General features: G+C 40.6%; 1 protein-coding gene across 1 annotated transcript in view; it reads right to left on the bottom strand.

The window, feature by feature from the left end:
• The window catches only part of LOC137438265 (epiphycan), a 188,698-nt gene that overhangs the window by 76,655 nt on the left and 86,109 nt on the right, over nt 1-25,934 (bottom strand). Inside the window, exons 4-5 of the mRNA XM_068133381.2 lie at nt 20,578-20,736; nt 16,868-17,070 (exon numbers count right to left, since the gene is read on the bottom strand). Of these exons, the coding sequence (XP_067989482.1) occupies nt 16,868-17,070; nt 20,578-20,736 (362 nt within the window). The remainder of the gene's footprint in view (nt 1-16,867; nt 17,071-20,577; nt 20,737-25,934) is intronic.

Below are 25,934 nucleotides of genomic sequence, written 5' to 3' on the forward strand. Positions count from 1 at the left end.
TTCTGGTGAAATGTCATTTCGTTCTATGATAGTTAGAGATTATTTAAAGATAACTTTTGATATAAAAATTGTAGAGATTGAATCTGTTAATGAAAGAAAGTATATAGATATTGATGGGAATATTTTTCTTGCTAATTAAATATGAGTCAATACAGCAGTGAAGATTTTACTATTTCATTGAACTCAGACGATAGTGATGATAGTATTTCATTGAACTTGGACGATGGTGATGATAGTATTTCATTGAACACAGATGATAGTTATGATACTAATAGTTTGTGCTCAAATGATAGTTATGAGAGTAGCTTTATTGATGACTCTGAGTATGATTCTGAGTATTCATGTGATAGTTATGACTTAGATGATTCTGAGTGAAAAAGTGTTTTAGTTTAAGCACAGCGATATATATAAAACGGAGCTGTAAAGCTCAAAAGTGTTTTATTTTAAGCACAGTGATATCTATCTATAATTCCAGTAATCTCTGTACGTCTGTACGTTTGTACGTCTGTTTGTCTGTGACCGCTGTTTCTCGACAACCACGGGTCCGATATACTTTTAACTTGCCAGGTATATTGCTGGGGACCTGAGGATGTGCCTTTTCAAGGTTTCATATTAATCGGACAATTACTTACCGAGCTATGTCCAAAAAACGATTCAACCAATCAGAGAGCAGCGAGCTATCGCGTGTGCCGAACGTGGCGGACACACTCTGCCTCGGATGGCACATTTGAGAGCGTATTCATTTATTTCACGTTTGCAAACTATGTTGGCGCTATGTTGGCGTTAAACTATGTTTTAAAACTAATAAAAACCATTTCATGTAAATAGAGGGGGGGGGGGGGGATTGTCACTGTACTCGCAAGCCGTTCGCCGTTCGCTTTGGCGTTGCGAATGGACCAAAACATTTCATGAACCAAACCATTTCATGTAAAGCGTTCGCCGTTCGCTTTGGCGTTGCGAATGAACCAAAACATTTCATGGACCAAACCATTTCATGTAAATAGAGGGGGGGATATAATTTTAGATATATATATAGTACGGGCATGCCCTAGTATATAAAACACCACGTTTTCTCACGCTATAAATATGGTTTATTGTGATACTTGCGAGAAGGAAGTAAAATATTATAAACAACATATTCTCACCGCAAAACATACATACAACATTTTAAACAAACTTTCCCCTCTTCCACCTGAAACAAAACACTGTTCTACATGTAATAAAAATATCCTCAAGAAAGGCTTCAAAATACATCTTAAAACAAATCTACATTTATCAAATTTTATCACAACTAAAAACTCTGATGGAGCATTCAAAGGACATATTAAAATAAGAGTCTTTAACTTCAAACCTCCTGAACCAGAGTCTATAGTTGATGCTGTAGAAATAGTTAAACCTGCTGTTCAAACGTTGATTGAAAAAACACTAAAGGAAATGAAACCACTTAAATTTTATATGGGAGTAAAATTAGAAATGACAAAGGATGAAGGAGTTATAGATGCACCATACATGAGAACTGAGCCACACTTTATATCTTCATATCAAGATTTTAAAACATCAGGAGTCTATGATGAACTTATTAAACAAGAGCAAGATGTGGATAATTCAATCGTAGGAAGTGGATTCAATATAGGAAAAATTATTTACATAGACATTCATATTCTTAAATCAGATCCTCTAAAAGCTTCTTCTTACATTGATTTACCCAGTGTTATCAAAAATAGAAAAGCAGTTATCAATATCAAAAATAAAGACAATAAATGTTTTCTCTGGTCTATTTTAGCACACTTACATCCTCCACATTTTCATGATGAAAGAGTATCTCATTATAAAAAATATGAGAATACATTAAATACGAAAGATCTAAAGTTTCCGATGACTTTAAATGATATTCCTAAATTTGAAAAGATGAATAATTTATCAGTTAATGTTTATGGTCTAACAGAAACAAACAACATTCAGGTTTTAAAGCTTTCTGACAATTGTAAACAAACTCATATTAATCTTCTATATTTTAATTCAGACGAAAATTCACATTATACATACATCAAAGATATTGCTAAATTAATAAAACCACAAGTCTGTAAGAGAACAAATAAAATATATATTTGTTTGCGTTGTCTTAACTTCTTCAATTCACAAGAAAGATTAGATAAACATTCAAATTATTGTGGCGAACATAAATCAACGGTAATCAATATGCCTAAAGAAGGCTCAAAGATCACATTCAAAGATGAAAATAAAAAGATCAAACATCCATTTGTTATATATGCTGATTTTGAAAGTATTTTAGAAAAAATTGATACTGCTTCTCAAGATCCAAAAGAATCATACACAAATAAATATCAAAAACATACTCCTTGTGGTTTTTGTTATTATATCAAATCATCCGTTGGTGATAAATATAACAAGTTAGAGATGTATAGAGGCTCAAATACCCCAGAGGAGTTTGTGAAACGACTAGAAAAAGACTGTGTTCGATTAACCAAGATAATGAGAGAAACCAATAAACCAATGTCCTTAACAAGTAAAGAAAAAAGGGAATTTATAAAAAACAATGTCTGTCATATTTGTGAGGAGAAAATTGGTAAAGGTCTAAAGGTTAGAGACCATTGTCATCTCACTGGTAAATATAGAGGTCCGGCTCATCAAAGTTGTAATATTAATTATCAACTCCCCTCTTTCATTCCTGTCTTTCTTCATAACAACGCTCATTATGATACACATCTATTTATCAAGGAACTCTCAAAGACTTCTGGAAGTATCTCAGCAATTCCAAACACGGATCAGAAATACATTTCATTCACAAAAACAATTCACACATCTCCTATTACTCATATCAGATTTCTTGATACATTTAAATTCATGGCAAGTCCATTGGTTAACTTGGTTCAAAATCTAAAAGAGTTTCCATGTCTTTCAGAGTATTTTTTAGATAAAGATTTTCTAACACAAAAGGGAATTTACCCCTATGACTATATGGACTCATTTGAGAGATTCAATGAAACACAACTTCCTTCAAAAGAAAATTTCTATAACAAATTAAATAATAGTCATATATCTGATAAAGATTATGTACACGCACAAAATGTTTGGGAAAAATATAACATCAAGAATCTTGGCGAGTATCACGATTTGTATCTCAAAACTGATGTGCTTTTATTGGCCGATGTATTTGAAGCCTTTAGATCTGTTTGTCGCACTGGATATGGATTGGATCCTGCTCACTACTACACAGCACCTGGATTGGCCTGGAGTGCGATGTTGAAAATGACAAAACAAGATTTGGATTTGATAACCGATGTTGATATGCTTTTGATGATTGAAAAGGCAAAAAGAGGTGGAATTTCACAAGTCTGCTCGAGTAGATACGCAAAAGCAAATAACAAATATCTTCCAAATTATGATCCAACGAAAGAGAGTTCTTACTTGATGTACTATGACGCGAACAACCTGTATGGCTGGGCAATGTCTCAGGCTCTTCCTTATGGAAAACTTAGATGGGTAAAGGAAAAAGACTACAAAAACGTTTTACAAGATGTATGTATCTCTACACAAAAAGAATTGGATGAAGAAAAAGTTGGTTATTATTTTGAAATTGATTTAAAATATCCAGAGGAACTCCATAACCTACACAAAGATCTCCCATTTGCTTGTGAGAAAGCAAGTCCAAAGAAAGAATGGTTGAGTGATTATCAACGATCGTTTGATATAGGTGAATCAACAGAAAAATTACTTACTACATTATATAACAAGAAAAATTATGTTCTACACCAAAGAAATTTGCGACAATATTTATCAAAAGGTCTAAGAGTAGAGAAGATCCATAGGGTTCTAAAGTTCAATCAAAGTCATTGGTTAAAGGGGTACATTGATTTTAATACACAAAGAAGAACAGAGTCAAAAACAGATTTTGAGAAAGACTTTTATAAATTGATGAATAATGCGGTCTTTGGTAAGACTATGGAGAATGTGAGGAAAAGACAAAATATCAGACTATCAACATCTTGGGAACAAGCATCAAAATTAATTAATAGACCGAGTTTTACTCGAGCTGAGGTCTTTACTGAGAACTTTTGTGCGATCCATTTGATTAAAGAGAGTATTGAAATGAACAAACCTATTTATATTGGAACAACAATTCTTGATTTATCAAAGTCATTAATGTATGATTACTTTTATAATAACTTGAGGAAGAAATATCAAAATGATGTTAATCTACTTTATATGGATACAGATAGTTTTATTTTGAAAATTAATACCAACGATGTTTATTCAGACATGAAAAGAGACATTAATATCTATGACACGAGTAATTACAGTCCAGAGAGTGAGTTGTTCTCTTCTAAAAATAAAAAGGTGATTGGAAAGTTCAAGGATGAATTAGGAGGAAATGTTATGAGTGAATTTGTGGGATTGAGGTCAAAGGCTTATGCTTATAAATACATTGTGAATAACGTTGAAAAGACTGATAAGAAGTTAAAAGGTGTAAAGAAAAATGTTATTAAAGAAACAATAAACTTTAAGGATTATTATAACTGTTTAACAACAAAGAAAGAAGAGTTTAGAAAGATTAATGGAATAAGAAGTTATAAACATCAATTATATTCAGAAGAGATAAATAAGAAAGCATTGGGGGCTTTTGATGATAAGAGGTTTATTTTAGAAAATGGAATTGATAGTCTCCCTTATGGTTATATAAGTATATAAGTGATAAGATATATATATAAGTGATAAGATATATATAAGTGATAAGATATACATAAGTGATAAGATATATATAAGTGATAAGATATATATAAGTGATAAGTTAAAAAAGGGGGGGGTTGGGGATTTTAACGGGCTACCGCCGCCTTTTTTACTATTATATAAATGATAGAACCAAGTATCAACCAGACTAAAGAGTGGAAGTGTAATCAACCTTGGTATATAAATGGAAAACATAATGAATGTGAAAAATATCAAATAGGTATAATTGAAAAGGCAACTGGTAAAAAAGTTCACAAAACAAATAAGAGAATTAATTTAAATACCGGTGAATTGGGTAAAAAAGATGGAAATATTTTTGAGTGGACGGAAAACTTTGATGGTTGTCAGGAAAATATATACTTTAATTTAAAAATGGTATGTGGCACTGGAGGCGCTCAAGCAAGAACATTGAGGGAGGTTTACCATTTTATCTTAGCTCAGTTAAAATATCTTAATAAAGAACCAAACTCAAACACATTTTTTGTTAATATATTAGATGGTGAAGAGAGTTGTAGGAGAATTAAATTATTTCCCACGCATAAACAAATATTTGTAGGGTCGTTGTTTGAGTGGGTTATATTCACCAGATGATATTAAGAGTAAAAGGTTAAAAGGTCCATGAGGTCAGAAGGATCACAGGTGTTTAAGTGGTCTAATTAATAAGGATAACATGTCAAAAGGTTAGAAGGTTCGTAAAGAACAGGGTGAGAGAAATATAGGTGTTTAGGGGCAATGAGGGAGGGAAAGAATTAATATGGAAGTGAATGGGTCAATGTTTGAGTGGGTCAAAGATTAATCTGCCAGATGATATGTAGAAGAAGGATGATAGGTCTATAAGAGAAAACAAATATTTGTAGTGTTTGAGTGGTCTAATGAACAACATTAAGGATAGGTACTACAGACAAAAGGTTCATAAAGATGAGGGTGGGAGAAATAGAGGTGTTTATGATTTTTGAAAAAGACAAGGGGGTAAATGACATTAGATAGGGATTTCCCATGTTAAACGGAGGTGTCCCAGAAGCAACATTATTACACTACTGCCATCCATAATGGTACACTCTATCCATACACCACATCCTCCCTTCCGTGGATGTTCCACGGGTTTCGGCTAGTGATGTAATAATACCCGAGTTGTGTATGAAATGGTTCACTCCACAATGACGTAATAATACCCGAGTTGTGTATGAAATGGTTCGCTCCACAATGATGTAATAATACCCGAGTTGTGTATGAAATGGTTTGCTCCACAATTATGTAATAATACCCGAGTTGTGTATGAAATGGTTTCCTCCACAATGATGTAATAATACCCGAGTTGTGTATTAAATGGTTTGCTCCACAATGATGCAATAATACCCGAGTTGTGTATGAAATGGTTTCCTCCACAATGATGTAATAATACCCGAGTTGTGTATGAAATGGTTCGCTCCACAATTATGGAATAATACCCGAGTTGTGTATGAAATGGTTTGCTCCACAATGATGTAATAATACCCGAGTTGTGTATGAAATGGTTCACTCCACAATGATGTAATAATACCCGAGTTGTGTATGAAATGGTTCGCTCCACAATGATGTAATAATACCCGAGTTGTGTATGAAATGGTTTGCTCCACAATGATGCAATAATACCCGAGTTGTGTATGAAATGGTTTCCTCCACAATGATGTAATAATACCCGAGTTGTGTAGGAAATCGTTTCCTCCACAATGATGTAATAATACCCGAGTTGTGTATGAAATGGTTTCCTCCACAATGATGTAATAATACCCGAGTTGTGTATGAAATGGTTTGCTCCACAATTATGTAATAATACCATAGTTGTGTCTGAAATGGTTTCCTCCACAATGATGTAATAATACCGGAGTTGTGTATGAAGTGGTTTGCTCCACAATCTATATAATAATAGCGTAAGGACTCGACTTTGTTATCCCTTTTACGCCGCACCCAGTGACCCTATGCCCACGGCACTAATGGATTTACGATCTACGAACCGCGCTCTTTGTTTATCACCTCCAGCCATACTCGAAAAATCTGAATTAGCCGACGTTGGGGCCCAAAAGCATCCGATTAACTGCCGATACGATGCCATCTTACGACGCCATCGTATTGGCGTCTGCTGGGCGAAGGCGAATCAAGCCGTCCGCTGATTGGACAGGTGAAAGCGAAAGCAAGCCGTCCACTGAGTGGACAATCCTGAGCATGCATTTGTGCCGGTGTCGGCGATCGTGGTTCATACATGCACTCTTCATTCTCATCTTTCTTCCTAACTCTTACTCGAACAAGCAAATCCCCTATGCCATCCATAATGGTACACTCTATCCATACACCACATCCTCCCTTCCGTGGATGTTGCATGGGTTTCGGCTAGTCTATATAATAATAGCGTAAGGACTCGACTTTGTTATCCTTTTTACGCCGCACACAGTGACCCGATGCCCTCGGCACTAATGGATTTACGATCTACGAACCGCGCTCTATGTTTATCACATACAGCCATACTCGAAAAATCTGAATTAGCCGACGTTGGGGCCCAAAAGCATCCGATTAACTGCCGATACGACGCCATCTTACAACGCCATCTTATTGGCGTCTGCTGGGTGAAGGCGAAGCAAGCCGTCCGCTGATTGGACAGTCGAAGGCGACAGCAAGCCGTCCACTGAGTGGACAATCCCAGAGTGGTGCTATGCCGATTCCTATTACGAATCCATTCATTTTTCAAAAGTATATCGTAGCGTTGTCATTTAAGTAGATTGCAATAAATACGTTGTTCATATACGCACTCTTCATTCTCATCTTTCTTCCTAACTCTTACTCGGCCAAGCAAATCCCCTATGCCATACATAATGGTACACTCTATCCATACACCACATCCTCCCTTCCGTGTATGTTCCACGGGATTCGGCTAGTTATGTAATAATACCCGAGTTGTGTATGAAATGGTTTCCTCCACAATGATGTAATAATACCCGAGTTGTGTATGAAATGGTTCGCTCCACAATGATGTAATAATACCCGAGTTATGTAATAATACCCGAGTTGTGTATGAAATGGTTCGCTCCACAATGATGTAATAATACCCGAGTTGTGTATGAAATGGTTCGCTCCACAATGATGTAATAATACCCGAGTTGTGTATGAAATGGTTCGCTCCACAATGATGTAATAATACCGGAGTTATGTATGAAATGGTTCCCTCCACAAAGATGTAATAATACCCGAGTTGTGTATGAAATGGTTTCCACCACAATCTATATTATAATAGCCGTAGATGATTCTGTCTGTCTGTCTGTCTGTCTGTTGGGCGTCTGTCCGGGGTGTGGCTTACTCGGTTTGCAGAGTAGCTCCACCCATAGCTCCGCCCATTCTGGGAGTGGCTTCATATAATTATAAACAAAAAATATCCACCATTTTATTAACTCGCATAGCTTTGAGGCCTGTTTTGTAGGCCCGCGGTGTCTTGCTCTCTCTCCCAGTTTTATTTCAAATCAAATTCGATATATCATTTCATTTTTCACAGTCGCTAACATAGTTTTAGACTCGGTTGAAAAAAAACGGGAAGAAAATCCAATGAAAGTTGCCGTTTATAGAACGAAATGAATTCTCAAACGCCTGTAACTTCAAGGCCATCGAGTCTCTCTCACGCCTTTATCTACAATCTAACTCACCATATGATTTCATTTTTATCGATGGTCTTAGACTCAGTGTCAGCAATAATTGAGAACATTCCAGACACGCGGGAAAATGCAGAGATATGGTGTATCATACACCGCCCAACATGACACCGACGGCAACGTGTCGATACATATTAAAAATTCGATGTATCATTTCATTTTTCACAGTCGCTAACATAGTTTTAGACTCGGTTGAAAAAAACCGGGAAGAAAATCCGATGAAAGTTGCCGTTTATAGAACGAAATGAATTCTCAAAGGCCTGTAACTTCAAGGCCATTGAGTCTCTCTCACGCCTTTATCTCCAATATAACTCACCATCATGGTTTTAGACTCGGTGTCAGCAACGCGGGAAACCGCAGAGATATATTTTTAAAAATACACCATATCACCGCCCAAAAGCCAACAAGTATCATACAGACGGCAACATTTCGACATTATCCCTTTTTCTTTAAACCGAGTGAACCGAGCCAAACCGAATAAACCGAGTGAATTCACCGTTTACTTTTGATGACAGTCGTCACAAAACGACATATATTTCTTCGTTTTTATTTCATTCAACATTATTAGCCGGAAGTAAAATATGGTTCAGGAAATATATCACCGCCAAACAGCCAACAAGTATCATACACCGCCCAACATGACACAGACGGCATTTCTACATTATCGCTTTTTCTTTAAACCGAGTGAACCGAGCCGAACCAAATAAACCGAATGAATTCACCGTTTACTTTTGATGACAGTCGTCACAAAACGACATATATTTCTTCGTTTTTATTTCATTCAACATTATTAGCCGGAAGTAAAATATGGTTCAGGAAATTACCGAGAGATATTTCTTCGTTTTTTTATTTATTAGTTATTTGCGCATACACTTTAAATAGGTTTATTTGAAATGTTTAATTTTCACAATGTAATTTATTTGTCATTTGATGATACACTTCCTCTTGATACACTTGATACACTTTCGAGACACTTCCTCTTGACTCGTGACAATTCATGCGTTGCGTGGAAACTTCCATTTCCAAAATGAATGACACAGTCGATGAAGAACGCAGACCTGAACAGGATGCAGCAAGAAAACGAATGAGAAGGGCGAACGAGTCCGTCGTCGAACGTCAATGCAGACTTCAACAGGTTGCAGCAAGAAAACGAATGAGACAGGAGAACGAGACAGTTGAGGAACGTGAACACAGACTCGCACAGGATGCTGCTGCAACAACGATGAGGAGGGACAACGAGACAGTCGAGGAACGTGAACACAGACTTGCACAGGATGCTGCTGCAACAACGATGAGGAGGGAGAACGAGACCCTCGACGAACGTGAACACAGACTCGCACAGGATGCTGCTGCAACAACGATGAGGAGGGAGAACGAGACCCTCGACGAACGTGAACACAGACTCGCACAGGATGCTGCTGCAACAACGATGAGGAGGGAGAACGAGACAGTCGAGGAACATGAACACAGACTCGCACAGGATGCTGCTGCAACAACGATGAGGTGCGAGAACGAGACCGTCGATGAACGCCAACACAGACTCGCACGGCATGCTGAGCAACAAAGACGTTGGAGTGCTCAGCAAACATATACAACCGCAGCCATAATGAATCCGGCCGAAGTATCCGATAATATTGTTCAAGAGCATAATTGCGGTCCAATGACGTCACCATGTGTGTACTGTTCTGCACACCATTCCACAAATGAATCAACAGGACAAGGGGATGGATTTACACTGTGTTCCAAGGGAAAAGTTAAATTGCCTCCACTATTTGCCGTACCTGCTCGACTGCAACAACTTTATCAGGGTGACGATGGAAAATGTCGCAACTTCCGAGACAATATCCGGAATTACAATTCGGCATTAGCTTTTGCATCAATGGGTGCTCAGATCTCATCTCCTCCAGGAAATGGACCGTACTGTTTCAAAATCCACGGTCAAATTTATCATCGCTGTGGTCCATTACATCCATCACATGTACATGAACAAGCACAATTTGCACAATTATTTATTTTGGATACAGCTCAAGCTACAAAGGAACGTATGAATCGACCTGAGAATCACAGATGTTTGCAAGAATTGATGGCAGAACTGCACAACATAGTATCTGATGTTAATCCTTATGTCACATGTTACAAGACTATGTTCGAGCGTGAACAGGAAGAAATCAGGAAAGCTGTCCTTGAAGATCGCCTCCCTTCTACCTTGGAAATGCATTTTCGTCGACTGTGTGCAGACGACCAAAGACGTTACAACATACCAACTGCTGATGAAATTGCTGCTGTCTTCGTTAGTGGACAAGATGGTGAACCACCTGCAACCAGGGATTTCCAGGTTCATTTGCATGACCAGGGCTTACACAATCTCTCTCCACTTTCCTCTCACATTGATCCCATGACATATCCCATTCTCTTTCCACATGGCGAGCCTGGATGGATGATAAACATGCCTCACCAGCGACAGACTGCGGTTCGAAACAAGGTAACTCATCGTGAATTCTATGCCTACCGACTGGCTATTCGAAATGAATTCAGCACTATCCATTCTTCGGGGAAATTGTTCCAGCAGTATGTTGTCGACGGATATTGCAAGGCAGAAGCAAATCGACTGCAATACTTCAAACAAAATCAGGAAACCCTTAGAGACATGGAATACAGAGGACTACTGGACCACGTCCAGAACGTTGCTGCTGATAAACAACGTCCTGTCGGTCGTATCGTCATTTTGCCGTCGAGTTTTGCAGGGAGTCCAAGAGCTATGCAGCAGAACTACCAAGATGCTATGGCCATTGTTCGCAAATTCGGAAAACCAGATCTTTTCATCACGTTCACGTGTAATCCAAAATGGACAGAGATACAAGAAAACATCGGACAACACCAACGAGCTGAAGGCAGACCAGATTTAGTGGCAAGCGTGTTTCATCTGAAATTAAAAGAGTTAATCGACGATATAACGAAGAAGCACGTGTTGGGCAAAGTACGTGCATTTCTCTACGTCGTTGAGTATCAGAAGCGTGGCCTACCGCATGCCCACATATTACTCATGCTGTGCCAAGAAGATAAAATTTGTACCGCCGAAGACTGACAGAATTGCTTCCGCACAAATTCCTAATTCAAATGAGTCACCAGAGATCCATTCCTTGGTGAAGTCTCACATGATACATGGTCCGTGTGGCACTTTAAATCGCCATTCGATTTGTGTGGAAGATGGAGTGTGCAGTAAAGGCTTTCCAAAAGCGTATGCTGCAGAGACACTTGCGAGCATAGATGGCTATGCCCTTTACAAGCGTCCCCCAAATGGACCCACCATAACCGTTCATGGAACCGATGTTGATTGCCAATATGTGGTCCCATTCAATGCTTATTTACTGAAGAAGTACAGAGCACACATCAACATTGAGGTTTGCGCAAGCATAAAGAGTATAAAGTACTTATTTAAATATGTGTACAAGGGACATGACTGTGCCAGCATCGAAATTCGAGAGCGCAGGAGAGTGGAGGTGGACGAAATAAAGACCTATTTGGACTGCAGATGTGTCAGTGCCCCAGAGGCAGCATGGAGATTGATGGCATTTGAAATGCACAAACAGTCCCATTCCATCACCAGACTTGCGGTACACTTACCTGAATTGCAGACTGTTGTGTTCAGGGATGGTAACGAGGAAGAAGCCATTGTACGACATAGGGGTACAACACTGACAGCTTGGTTTCAGTTAAACCAGAGAGACCCTGAGGCACGAAGTTATCTGTACCATGACATTCCAAAATATTACGTATTTGAAGATGGACGAAAGACATGGAAACTTCGACGCCGGGGCGGCAACAAGGTTATCGGACGCATGGTTTCGGCAAGTCCTATGGACATTGAGCGCTTTCATCTTCGTGTACTCCTGCTGCACTGCCCTGGTAAAACATCATTTGAAGATCTCAGAACCGTAGATGGAGCAGTTTGTGAAACATACAAGGATGCAGCCAGGAAATTACATTTAACAGAAGATGATACAGAATGGGACAGGTACTTAGCTGATGGAGTTATCTTTGCCATGCCACAACAATTGAGATCTCTTTTTGCAACCCTATGCATATTCTGCACACCAACAGACACGTCGGCACTGTGGGAAAAATATAAAAACGACCTTTGCGAAGACTTTGTGCACAGTGGCCATATCTTGGAACAGAGTATTTTCATGGCATTGCGAGAAATACAGTCCTTCCTCCTGAGACATGGACAGACCTTGGAAGCATTTCAGTTACCAGTACCTCCAGACACTGTTGAAGATCTTTCGAGCGATGATTATCAGTATGTACCAGGAGATGAACATGAAAAAGGTGAAAACAACAGACAACTACTAAATGATGACCAAATCCAAATTGTAGATGAGGTCCTACAGGCCGTTCATTGTAGGGACCAGTACACAGGCAACCGGTTGTTTTTCGTTGATGGACCGAGCGGAAGTGGCAAGACCTTTCTCTATAATACGCTTCTGCACATCTTGCGAGGCCAGTGTCGTTTGGTTCTTCCAATGGCGTACTCGGGCATTGCAGCAACATTGCTAGCAGGGGGCCGTACATCGCACCATCGATTTAAATTGCCAGTGCCCATTTTGGAAAACTCCACATGCAACATATCACCTACGAGTAAAGATGCAGATGCTCTAAGGAAGGCCAACCTATTCATTTGGGATGAAGCACCTATGGCTCCAGCATATGCTTTAGCGGCTGTTGATCGATGTCTCCGGGATGTAACCAGCAACAACATTCCTTTTGGTGGAAAGGTCTTACTTCTTGGTGGGGACTTCAGGCAGGTTTTGCCTGTTGTACCTCACGCTGCACCTGCAGCAATCATCGCCACAAGCATCAAGCGTAGCAAGTTGTGGCCAAAGTTCAAACAGCTGAACTTAACATCAAACATGAGAGCTAATGATGACGAAGAATTCTCAAAATGGTTACTGTCAGTTGGAAATGGGACTGTGGAAACAATTCCTGACTCAGATTTAATACGACTGCCTGATCGTATCTGTGTAGAAGACAACATTTCTTTAGCAGAGGCTGTTTTCGGTAATTTGAACGAAATCCATTCAAACTATGATGCGCTGGCACAACGAGCCGTGTTGTGTCCAAAGAATGAATCCACATTTGTGATCAACGATGAGATACTGGATGCATTTCCTGGGGAAGAAAAGACGTACTTCAGCGCTGATTCCATTGTCTGTGATGACCCTGAAGAGGCACTAAATTATCCTATGGAATTCCTAAATCAATTAACTCCTTCTGGAATGCCATTGCACAAACTTCGTCTCAAAGATGGTGCTATCATCATGTTACTCCGTAACTTTGATCCGAAACAGGGACTGTGCAATGGTGCAAGATTGGTTGTTAAAAGATTGTTGCCAAACATAATAGACGGAGAAATAATTTCTGGCAGTCACAAAGGAACACGCACATTTATACCCAGGATTAGTATTGCACCTTCCGATACAACACTACCATTCGTACTCAAACGCCATCAATTTCCAGTTCGTGTGGCATTCTCTTTCTCAATAAACAAGAGTCAAGGTCAAACATTACACAAAGTTGGGATTTACTTACCAGAACCCGTCTTCAGCCATGGCCAATTACATGTTGCATTGTCGCGTGCTAAACGATTTGAGGATGTCAAGGTAAAGGTAGTCAGTAATGGCCAACAGGGAAAAATTGATGGCCACAGTGGAATCTTCACCCGTAATGTTGTTTACCCAGAGGTCCTGCAGTGACACCATTCAGGCAACAAAAGGAGGGCACGAAGGAAAATAGTTAATTACTCCGACACATTTAGTTGCGGTGATTGAAAAATCACCGGACCATTGTTGCTGTTTTGATGCTTTTTACTGCTGTTTTGATGCTTTTTCACTGCTGTTTTGATGCTTTTTCACTGCTGTTTTTTCACTGCTGTTCTGATGCTTTTTCACTGCTGTTTTGATGCTTTTTCACTGCTGTTTTGATGCTTTTTCACTGCTGTTTTGACGCTTTCCACTGTTGTTTTGATAGTGTTTTGATGCTTTTTCACTGCTGTTTTGATGCTGTTTCACAGCTGTTCTGATGCTTTTTTGCCGTTTTTTTAAATATAAAAATCTCATTTCAAAAAAAAATTCCAAAAAAATCTCACAATGATGACATATAATTCACCGAAAACTTTGAAGCAACCGCATAATATTACGGTGATGTTTAATTCTGAGTGAGAATAGTTCTAAATTTTAAAAACTTTCTTCTGATATTTGTGATTTATTTCAAACAAACTGTATTTCCCATATACACGGGCATGTATTCCTATTAACGTTATGTAAAGTACATAAATTGTGTGGAATACATCATTTGTGGATGTGATCAATTACCAGTAACCATTTTATATAACTGAATGTGCAGGTGCAGCATCTAACTCAATATGTCGAAATGTCACACACACATGCCCGTGGGATTCCCACGGGTGACCCCGCTAGTGATGTAATAATACTCGAGTTGTGTATGAAATGGTTTGCTCCACAAAGATGTAATAATACCCGAGTTGTGTATGAAATGGTTCGCTCCACAATGATGTAATAATACCCGAGTTGTGTATGAAATGGTTTGCTCCACAATGATGTAATAATACCCGAGTTGTGTATGAAATGGTTTCCTCCACAATGATGTAATAATACTCGAGTTGTGTTTGAAATGGTTTGCTCCACAATGATGTAATAATACCCGAGTTGTGTATGAAATGGTTTCCTCCACAATGATGTAATAATACCCGAGTTGTGTATGAAATGGTTTCCTCCACAAAGATGTAATAATACCCGAGTTGTGTATGAAATGGTTTCCTCCACAAAGATGTAATAATACCCGAGTTGTGTATGAAATGGTTTGCTCCACAATGATGTAATAATACCCGAGTTGTGTTTGAAATGGTTTGCTCCACAATGATGTAATAATACCCGAGTTGTGTATGAAATGGTTTGCTCCACAATGATGTAATAATACCCGAGTTGTGTATGAAATGGTTCGCTCCACAATGATGTAATAATACCCGAGTTGTGTATGAAATGGTTCCCTCCACAAAGATGTAATAATACCCGAGTTGTGTATGAAATGGTTCGCTCCACAATGATGTAATAATACCCGAGTTGTGTTTGAAATGGTTTGCTCCACAATGATGTAATAATACCCGAGTTGTGTATGAAATGGTTCGCTCCACAATGATGTAATAATACCCGAGTTGTGTATGAAATGGTTCGCTCCACAATGATGTAATAATACCCGAGTTGTGTATGAAATGGTTCGCTCCACAATGATGTAATAATACCCGAGTTATGCTCGAACAACTCTCGGTAGAGCACATACCTCCACCATGTTGAACAGTTTACGGTTTCTGTCCCACTAATAGGCCGGATCTGGATCTGGATCTGGAGCTGAAGCAAAATCTAATTGGTTGTTCTTATCGCCAAAACCACTCATTCACAACTTTAACAGATATCGTGCTACATATCGTTATTGACATTTTCACTCAATGCTGAAGAATCACTTTTAAAGTTTTTAATTTTCGTATCCGGATGCAGATCTTCACCAAAATTGAATCAATTTGTCCTCGTCACATCCCCAACATATCTCCCAAATTTCCTCCTAATTTGGCCACAACGTTTTGACATATCCTGTTCACAAATAGACAGAAAAACAGGATGAAAACACAACCTCCATCCACCTCTGGTGGCGGAAGTCGCAACCAACGTTTTCCTGCCATGACCTGACACAAGATCATCCCTCATTCCTTCAATGAGCTCCTTCACACCTTTAACAACTCGATGTCTCTGATTCTTGGTGCAGAATGAAGAATCCACATTTCGTCGTTTCATCGACGGAAAAAACATTTCCTTGATTACATTCCTTCCCATCTCAACCCATCCCACACCTGTACCCATTGCACCCAACAACGTCCGCACCAACAGCACCCCAACCGCCACCTGTACCTACCATACCCCAGCTGCTGCCTACAACCACAGTGATCCCACCGCCAACGGCACATCCACATCCCACTACCATCCACACCATACCCACTGTACCCCCCAGCACCATCTGATTCGACCACACCTCAACATTACATCCACCCACAGCAAATCTTCGACCACCCACATGAGCCACAACCCCACCGCCACCACCCGTGGCTGCTGAATCCACCTCGCTCCATCCCACCCAGCAAAGTGCCTAACTTTGAGCAATAAAATTTTCACATCCTTGCCCCCAACCAACGACCACGTGCCTCAAGGACACAACCTCAAGTACCAAGTCAACCTTGAACCACCCGAATAATGCAGCAAGTTCACCTGGTATAAAGGATGCTACTGATAGGTTCGATCTGACATATCAAATCGTTAACAATTCTTCAATGACGATGAAGTCTCTTTTATCTCCAACTTCATCAATGTGTTTCGTACCGCAAAACCATCAGAGGGTAGACCAGAATCAATGATGCTGTTCTTATTGGCAGCAAGGGTCACCAGGCTGATTGGTAGTCCAGGGATTTCCGTGAGGTCATTGTTGCTAATTAAAAGTTCTTCCAACACCGGCAAATCATCAAATGTCCCAGGGTCCACACTCTTGATTTGATTGTTCGACAAATTCACTCTCCTGAGCTTGTCTAAGGACAACGTACGTATTCATAATTAGGACAAGAATCACAATGCCATTTTTAATCCACTTGAATCTCTTCTTTTTTTGTGACAACAACTATTTAGTGCTTAGGACAAGAATGTAGAATGTGATGTTAAAGGTGCAACCAACCAAGAAACCTTGTTCAGCAGAAAGGGCCCACATTGGGACAATTTAGAGATGAGATCATCCTAGTTGTGATTTAAACATTGGGCCATGATCTCCCACATTGGGACAATTTGGGCTTTAGACCATCCAAGTTGTGATTTAAACATTGGGCCTTGATCTTCCACATTGGGACAATTTAGGGATTAGACCATCCGAGTTGTGATTTAAACATTGGGCTTTGAACTTCCACATTGGGACAATTTGGGCATTAGACCATCCGAGTTGTGATTAAAACATTGGGCCTTGATCTTCCACATTGGGACAATTTGGGGATTAGACCTGCCGAGTTGTGATTTAAACATTGGGCCTTGATCTTCCACATTGGGACAATTTGGGCATTAGACCATCCTAGTTGTGATTTAAACATTGGGACAATTTAGCCATTAGACCATCCGAGTTGTGATTTAAACATTAGGCTTTGATCTTCCACATTGAGACAATTTGGGAATGAGACCATCTGAGTTGTGATTTCAACATTGTGCCTTGGTCTTCCACATTGGGACAATTTGGGCATTAGACCATCCGAGTTGTGATTAAAACATTGGGCCTTGATCTTCCACATTGGGACAATTTGGGGATTAGACCTTCCGAGTTGTGATTTAAACATTGGGCCTTGATCTTCCACATTGGGACAATTTGGGCATTAGACCATCCGAGTTGTGATTAAAACATTGGGCCTTGATCTTCCACATTGGGACAATTTGGGGATTAGACCTTCCGAGTTGTGATTTAAACATTGGGCCTTGATCTTCCACATTGGGACAATTTGGGCATTAGACCATCCTAGTTGTGATTTAAACATTGGGACAATTTAGCCATTAGACCATCCGAGTTGTGATTTAAACATTAGGCTTTGATCTTCCACATTGAGACAATTTGGGAATGAGACCATCTGAGTTGTGATTTAAACATTGTGTCTTGGTCTTCCACATTGGGACAATTTGGGCATTAGACCATCCGAGTTGTGATTTAAACATTGGGCTTTGATCTTCCACATTGGGACAATTTGGGCATTAGACCATCCGAGTTGTGATTAAAACATTGGGCCTTGATCTTCCACATTGGGACAATTTGGGGATTAGACCTTCCGAGTTGTGATTTAAACATTGGGCCTTGATCTTCCACATTGGGACAATTTGGGCATTAGACCATCCGAGTTGTGATAAAAACATTGGGACAATTTAGCCATTAGACCATCCGAGTTGTGATTTAAACATTGGGCCTTGATCTTCCACATTGGGACAATTTGGGCTTCAGATCATCCGAGTAGTGATTTAAACATTGGGCCTTGATCTTCCACATTGGGACAATTTGGGCATTAGACCATCCGAGTTGTGATTTAAACATTGGGCCTTGATCTTCCACATTGGGACAATTTGGGGATTAGACCATACGAGTTGTGATTTAAACATTGGGCCTTTATCTCCCACATTGGGACAATTTGGGCTTTAGACCATCCAAGTTGTGATTTAAACATTGGGCCTTGATCTTCCACATTGGGACAATTTAGGGATTAGACCATCCGAGTTGTGATTTAAACATAGGGCCTTAATCTCCCACATTGGGACAATTTAGCCATGAGACCATCCGAGTTGTGATTTAAACATTGGGCCTTGATCTTCCACATTGGGACAATTTGGGCATTAGACCATCCTAGTTGTGATTTAAACATTGGGACAACTTAGCCATTGGACCACCCGAGTTGTGATTTAAACATTGGGCCTTGATCTTCCACATTGGGACAATTTGGGCATTAGACCATCCGAGTTGTGATTTAAACATTGGGCCTTGATCTTCCACATTGGGACAATTTGGGCATTAGACCATCGGAGTTGTGATTTAAACATTGGGCCTTGATCTTCCAGATTGGGACAATTTGGGCATTAGACCATCCAAGTTGTGATTTAAACATTGGGACAATTTGGGGATTAGACCCTCCGAGTTGTGATTTAAACATTGGGCCTTGATCTTCCACATTGGGACAATTTGGGCATTAGACCATCCGAGTTGTGATTTAAACATTGGACCTTGGCCTTCCACATTGGGACGATTTAGCCATTAGACCATCCGAGTTGTGATTTAAACATTGGGCCTTGATCTTCCACATTGGGACATTTTCGGAATTAGACCTTCCGAGTTGTGATTTAAACATTGGGCCTTGATCTTCCACATTGGGACAATTTAGCCATTAGGCCATCCGAGTTGTGATTTAAACATTGGGCCTTGATCTTCCACATTGGGACAATTTGGGCATGAGACCATCCTAGTTGTGATTTAAACATTGGGACAATTTAGCCATTAGACCATCCAAGTTGTGATTTAAACATTAAGCTTTGATCTTCCACATTGAGACAATTTGGGAATGAGACCATCTGAGTTGTGATTTAAACATTGGGCCTTAGTCTTCCACATTGGGACAATTTGGGCATTAGACCATCCTCGTTGTGATTTTAACATTGGGCCTTGATCTTCCACATTGGGACAATTTGGGCATGACACCATCCGAGTTGTGATTTAAACATTGGGCCTTGATCTTCCACATTGGGACAATTTGTGCTTTCGCCCATCCGAGTTGTGATATAAACATTGGGCCTTGATCTTCCACATTGGGACATTTTGGGCATTAGACCATCCGATTTGTGATTTAAACATTGGGCCTTTATCTCCCACATTGGGACAATTTGGGCATTAGACCATCCGAGTTGTGATTGAAACATTGGGACTTGATTTTCCACATTGGGACAATTTGGAGATAAGACCATCCGAGTTGTGATTTAAACATTGGGCCTTTATCTCCCACATTGGGACAATTTGGTCTTTAGACCATCCGAGTTGTGATTTAAACATTGGGCCTTGATCTTCCACATTGGGACAATTTGGTCTTTAGACCATCCAAGTTGTGATTTAAACATTGGGCCTTGGTATTTTTTTTAGTATGTTCATCCTCTTCCACAAATCTCAAACACTTTCGAAGCATCTTGCAATACATACATGGATTATGACCCACAAAGGTGCATAAAGGTATCACCATTACTGCATGTTTCAGAATTTGGGACCAATTTGGGTTTATTCTTTGTTTTTAGCTTTCTTGTCCCAACCATTGAGTAAAACACACAACACAGTTTGGAGCTCTTGTTCAAACTCATCGGCGAGAGCATTCAGCAGCTGTGAAGGTTGAAGGCTTCTTTTGAAATTGTCGTGAAATGATCATAGTGTGTATAACCTTAAGTTTAACAAAAAAATCAGTTATTCCCAATGGGATAAATGGCACTCAGGGGACAAAAGGATAGGATGAAGAAGGTCATTCAAAGAAGGAAAGGCCACATACTGAATCCTTCAAAGTCTTTCTTGTGTACCGATGTGATGGCGTTGTAGCGGGCATAGAAGTAGGAAGTGTCTTTGGGTAATGACGGGATCTTGGTTAACTTGTTATCATCACAGTAAACAGATCCACGGAGGCATACACACAATAAGCAGGTTGGTAGCGCTGTGTGGGAAACAAAAAACACGTCAAAAATGAACATTACAACTTTGTAAAAATTATAAACACGAATCAACAAAACACGTCAAAAATGAACAAGACAACTTGCCAAAATTATAAACACTAATCAACAAAACACGTCAAAAATGAACAAGACAACTTGTCAAAATTATAAACACTAATCAACAAAACACGTCAAAAATGAACAAGACAACTTGTCAAAATTATAAACACTAATCAACAAAACACGTCAAAAATGAACAAGACAACTTGTCAAAATTATAAACACTAATCAACAAAACACGTCAAAAATGAACAAGACAACTTGTCAAAATTATAAACACTAATCAACAAAACACGTTAAAATGAACAAGACAACTTTGTAAAAATTATAAACACCAATCAACAAAACACGTTGAAATGAACAAGACAACTTGTCAAAATTATAAACACGAATCAACAAAACACGTCAAAAATGAACAAGACAACTTGCCAAAATTATAAACACTAATCAACAAAACACGTCAAAAATGAACAAGACAACTTGTCAAAATTATAAACACTAATCAACAAAACACGTCAAAAATGAACAAGACAACTTGTCAAAATTATAAACACGAATCAACAAAACACGTTAAAATGAACAAGACAACTTTGTAAAAATTATAAACACTAATCAACAAAACACATCAAAAATGAACAAGACAACTTGTCAAAATTATAAACACTAATCAACAAAACACGTTAAAATGAACAAGACAACTTTGTAAAAATTATAAACACTAATCAACAAAACACGTTGAAATGAACAAGACAACTTGTCAAAATTATAAACACGAATCAACAAAACACGTTAAATTGAAGACAACTTTGTAAAAATTTTAAACACTAATCAACAAAACACGTCAAAAATGAACAAGACAACTCGTCTAAATTATAAACACTAATCAACAAAACACGTTGAAATGAACAAGACAACTTGTCAAAATTATAAACACCAATCAACAAAACACGTCAAAATGAACAAGACAACTTGTCAAAATTATAAACAGTAATCAATAAAACACATCAAAAATGAACAAGACAACTTTGTAAAAATTATAAACAGTAATCAATAAAACACGTTAAAATGAATAAGACAACTTGTCAAAATTATAAACACTTATCAACAATACACGTCAAAAATGAACAAGACAACTTGCCAAAATTATAAACAGTAATCAATAAAACACGTCAAAATGAACAAGACAACTTGTCAAAATTATAAACACTAATCAACCAAACAAGTTAAAAATGAACAAGACAACTTGTCAAAATTATAAACAGTAATCAATAAAACACGTTAAAAATGAACAAGACAACTTGTGGCAATTATAAACACTAATCAACAAAACACTTCAATAATGAACAACACAACTTTGTAAAAATTATAAACAGTGATCAACAAAACACGTCAAAAATGAACATGACAACTCTGTAAAAATTATAAACAGTGATCAACAAAACACTTCAATAATGAACAACACAACTTTGCAAAAATTATAAACAGTGATCAACAAAACACGTCAAAAATGAACATGACAACTCTGTAAAAATTATAAATACTAATCAACAAAACACTTCAAAAATGAACAACACAACTTTGTAAAAATTATAAACAGTAATCAACAAAACATGTCAAAAATGAACAAGACAACTCTGTAAAAATTATAAACAGTGATCAACAAAACACTTCAATAATGAACAACACAACGTTATAAAAATTATAAACAGTGATCAACAAAACACGTCAAAAATGAACATGACAACTCTGTAAAAATTATAAACACGAATCAACAAAACACTTCAAAAATGAACAAGACAACTTGTCAAAATTATAAACACTAATCAACAAAACATGTCAAAAATGAACAAGACAACTCTGTAAAAATTCTAAACAGTGATCAACAAAACACTTCAATAAATGAACAACACAACTTTGTAAAAATTATAAACAGTAATCAACAAAACACGTCAAAAATGAACATGACAACTCTGTAAAAATTATAAACACTAATCAACAAAACACTTCAAAAATGAACAAGACAACTTTGTAAAAATTATAAACAGTAATCAACAAAACAGGTCAAAAATGAACAAGACAACTTGTCAAAATTATCAACAATAATCAACAAAACACATCAAAAATGAACAAGACAACTTTGCAAAAATTATAAACAGTAATCAACAAAACACGTCAAAAATGAACAAGACAACTTTGTAAGAATTATAAACACTAATCAACAAAGCATGTCAAAATGAACAAGACAACTTTGTAAAAATTATATTAATTTATAATTCTTCCACATTGTAAATTTACTTTGTAAATGAAAATATTAATTTGCAAATTTACTTTCATTAAATCATTATTGTGGCATTTCTTTTATTTGTTGTGTCATGTTTATTTGTTCTGTGGGTTTTGGATAAAGCCCTGTGAGCTCCGTTCAGGTAATCACCCAGGTTCTTCGCCCGCGCACGACAAACTGACTGCGAAGTTTCAGTTTGATTGCATCGGAGTAAGACCGACAGGCTATCTGTCTAAGGCTGGTGTTCATCGGCTATGGACTTGACAATATATACATGCACATGTACACACACATACATATATATATATATATATATATATATATATATATATATATATATATATATATATATATATATATATATATATATATATACAGCCTGGTGTTGGCTTCGCGGTTAGGTGGGGAAAAAGCGGGGGGAAATTTCTCTAGCGGGGAAAAAATGCTCCAGCAGGGAAAAATGGCCTTAAAACGATCATTCATTCATTCATTCACACATATATATATGGCGGGCCACATGAAAAGGGGAAAAGGGGGCTTATGGGTGTTCCTTGGGTAAACTGACTTTTCATCGTTTTCGGACCACCCGTAAACCCCCTTTTTACGTGGCGCGTCACATATATACATAGGCGTGGCCAAAAATATTGGCACCTGGCACTTTTTTCAAATAACTAACAATTTTCTCGAAAAATAAGTTGAAATTGACAAAAGTATTTGGTCTCCACATTTCTTTATTTCACTGTTAATATCACAGAACCTTTGGTTTTGATTGAAAACTTAATATTGTAGCGTGGTGCTACGCACGCAACTTGTTTGCCAAAGAAGGTAAGCCACAACACGTAGGATCAAAAGAGTCTTTCTTGTAAAGCTCAAACTGTAGCACTGACTTGCTCGTGGCTGCGAGCCCCGTGTATATCCCGAGGCCACGCCTACACCTCGGGTGTGGCCGACACCCCATTGGTGCGTGGAATGATGTCACCGCGCCAGCGAGCCATCGTGCCTGCCACACGTGCCCCCCCAGAATTCCCGCGCACCTGAAGGGTCAGTTTGCGGGGCAAATGGATGACCCGGCCGAAGCGCCCTTTGGCGGCTGGCGGCGTTTGGGATGCCGGGATGCCATCTGGGATGCTTCTGGCAGCATCTGGAATGGGTGCAGGACAGGGGGGTGGCGTGCCGGCAGGGCTGGGCGGTGCCGGGGATCCGCCCACCAGGGGGCGGCCCCGACGCGGGGGCCGAGCCGCTTGCGGAGGGTGGTCCACGTCGAGGTGGGCCGGCTTGAGGCGGTCCACGGAAACGCTGTCAGGAGTACCGCCGATGTCCAGGGTGAAATGCTTCGCCCCGGTCTCCAGCACGCGGAAGGGCCCGTCGTACGGGGGTCGCAGCGGTGTCCGGTGGGCATCGTGGCGGACGAAAACGTACTCCGACGTATGAAGCTCCGGGGCGACGTGCGTTGGCCGTGCGCCGTCGGCACCGGGGCGAACCTCCGGGCGGTCTCCTGCAGTGCGCAGCGCTGCTGCGCCGCGGACCATGGTGCCATGGAGTCGGGGAGGAACTCGCCTGGCACCCGCAGCGGTTGTCCGAAGATCAACTCTGCCGTGGATGCGCGCAGGTCATCCTTGGGCGCCGTCCTGAGACCCAGCAGGACCCAGGGGAGCCTGTCGACCCAGCCGCCATCGCGGAGGGTGGCCCGGAGCGCGGCCTTCAAGGAGCAATGGAAGCACTCGCACAGGCCATTGGCCTGGGGGTGGTAGGCCGTGGTGCGGTGCAGCTGGACGCCGAGCCCCCGCGCTACCGCCCCCCAGAGCTCTGAGGTGAACTGGGGGCCGCGGACGGACGAGATGTCCGAGGGGGCGCCGAACCGGGCAACCCAGGTGGCGATGAACGCCTGCACGATGTCCGCCGCCGTCGTCGCCGCCAAAGGCACGGCCTCCGGCCACCGGGTGGTGCGGTCCACCATGGTGAGGACGTGGGTGAAACCCCGCGAGGGGGGCAGAGGTCCCACCAAGTCCACGTGAACGTGGTCGAACCGACGTTCGGGCACAGTAAACGGGGCCAACGGGGCCTGGGTGTGGCGGTGCACCTTCGCGCGCTGGCACGCGAGGCATGTCCTGGCCCATTCGCGGACGGCCGTACGGAGGCCATGCCAGATGAACTTGTCAGCGACCAGCCTCTGGGAGGCCTTCGTGCCTGGGTTGGACAGGCCGTGGATGGCGTCAAAAACCCGGCCCGGCGGGCACGATGGGGCGAGGCCGGCCGAGGGAGACGTCGCACAAGAGGGCCATGCCCGCGCCGTCGAACAGCACCTCGGTGATGCGGAGGCCCGTGACGGCGGTCCGCAAGGCCTGGACGTCGGGGTCGGCGGTCTGGTCCGCCGCCATCCGGGCATAGTCGATCCCGAGGTGGACCGCGTGGGTGACGGACCGGGAAAGGCAATGCGCCACCGGGTTGTCCTTCCCCAGCGACGTGCCGGATGTCCGTAGTGTACTCGGACACGGCCGAGAGGTGATGCGGCTGCCGGGCCGACCACGGCTCGGCGACCTTGGCCATCGTGAAAACCAAGGGCTTGTGGTCGACGAAGGCCGTGAATGAACGGCCCTCGACCAGATGGCGGAAATGCCAGACCGCCAGGTGAAGCCCGAGGTGCTCGCAGTCGAAGGTACTATACCGCCGTTCATGCGGGCGGAGCTGCTGGCTAAAAAACGCCAGAGGCTGCCAAGCCCCCTTCACCCATTGCTCGTGCACCGCGCCCACCGCGTAGTCTGACGCGTCGGTGGTGAGGGCGATCGGTGCATCGGGCGCCGGGTGCGCGAGCATGGTGGCGTTAGCCAAGGCAAGCTTCGCGCTCGCGAACGCCGCGTC

This window comes from Myxine glutinosa, chromosome 12 (assembly GCF_964187855.1).
Source record: "Myxine glutinosa chromosome 12, kmMyxGlut1.1, whole genome shotgun sequence".
Taxonomy (NCBI): Eukaryota; Metazoa; Chordata; class Myxini; order Myxiniformes; family Myxinidae; genus Myxine; species Myxine glutinosa.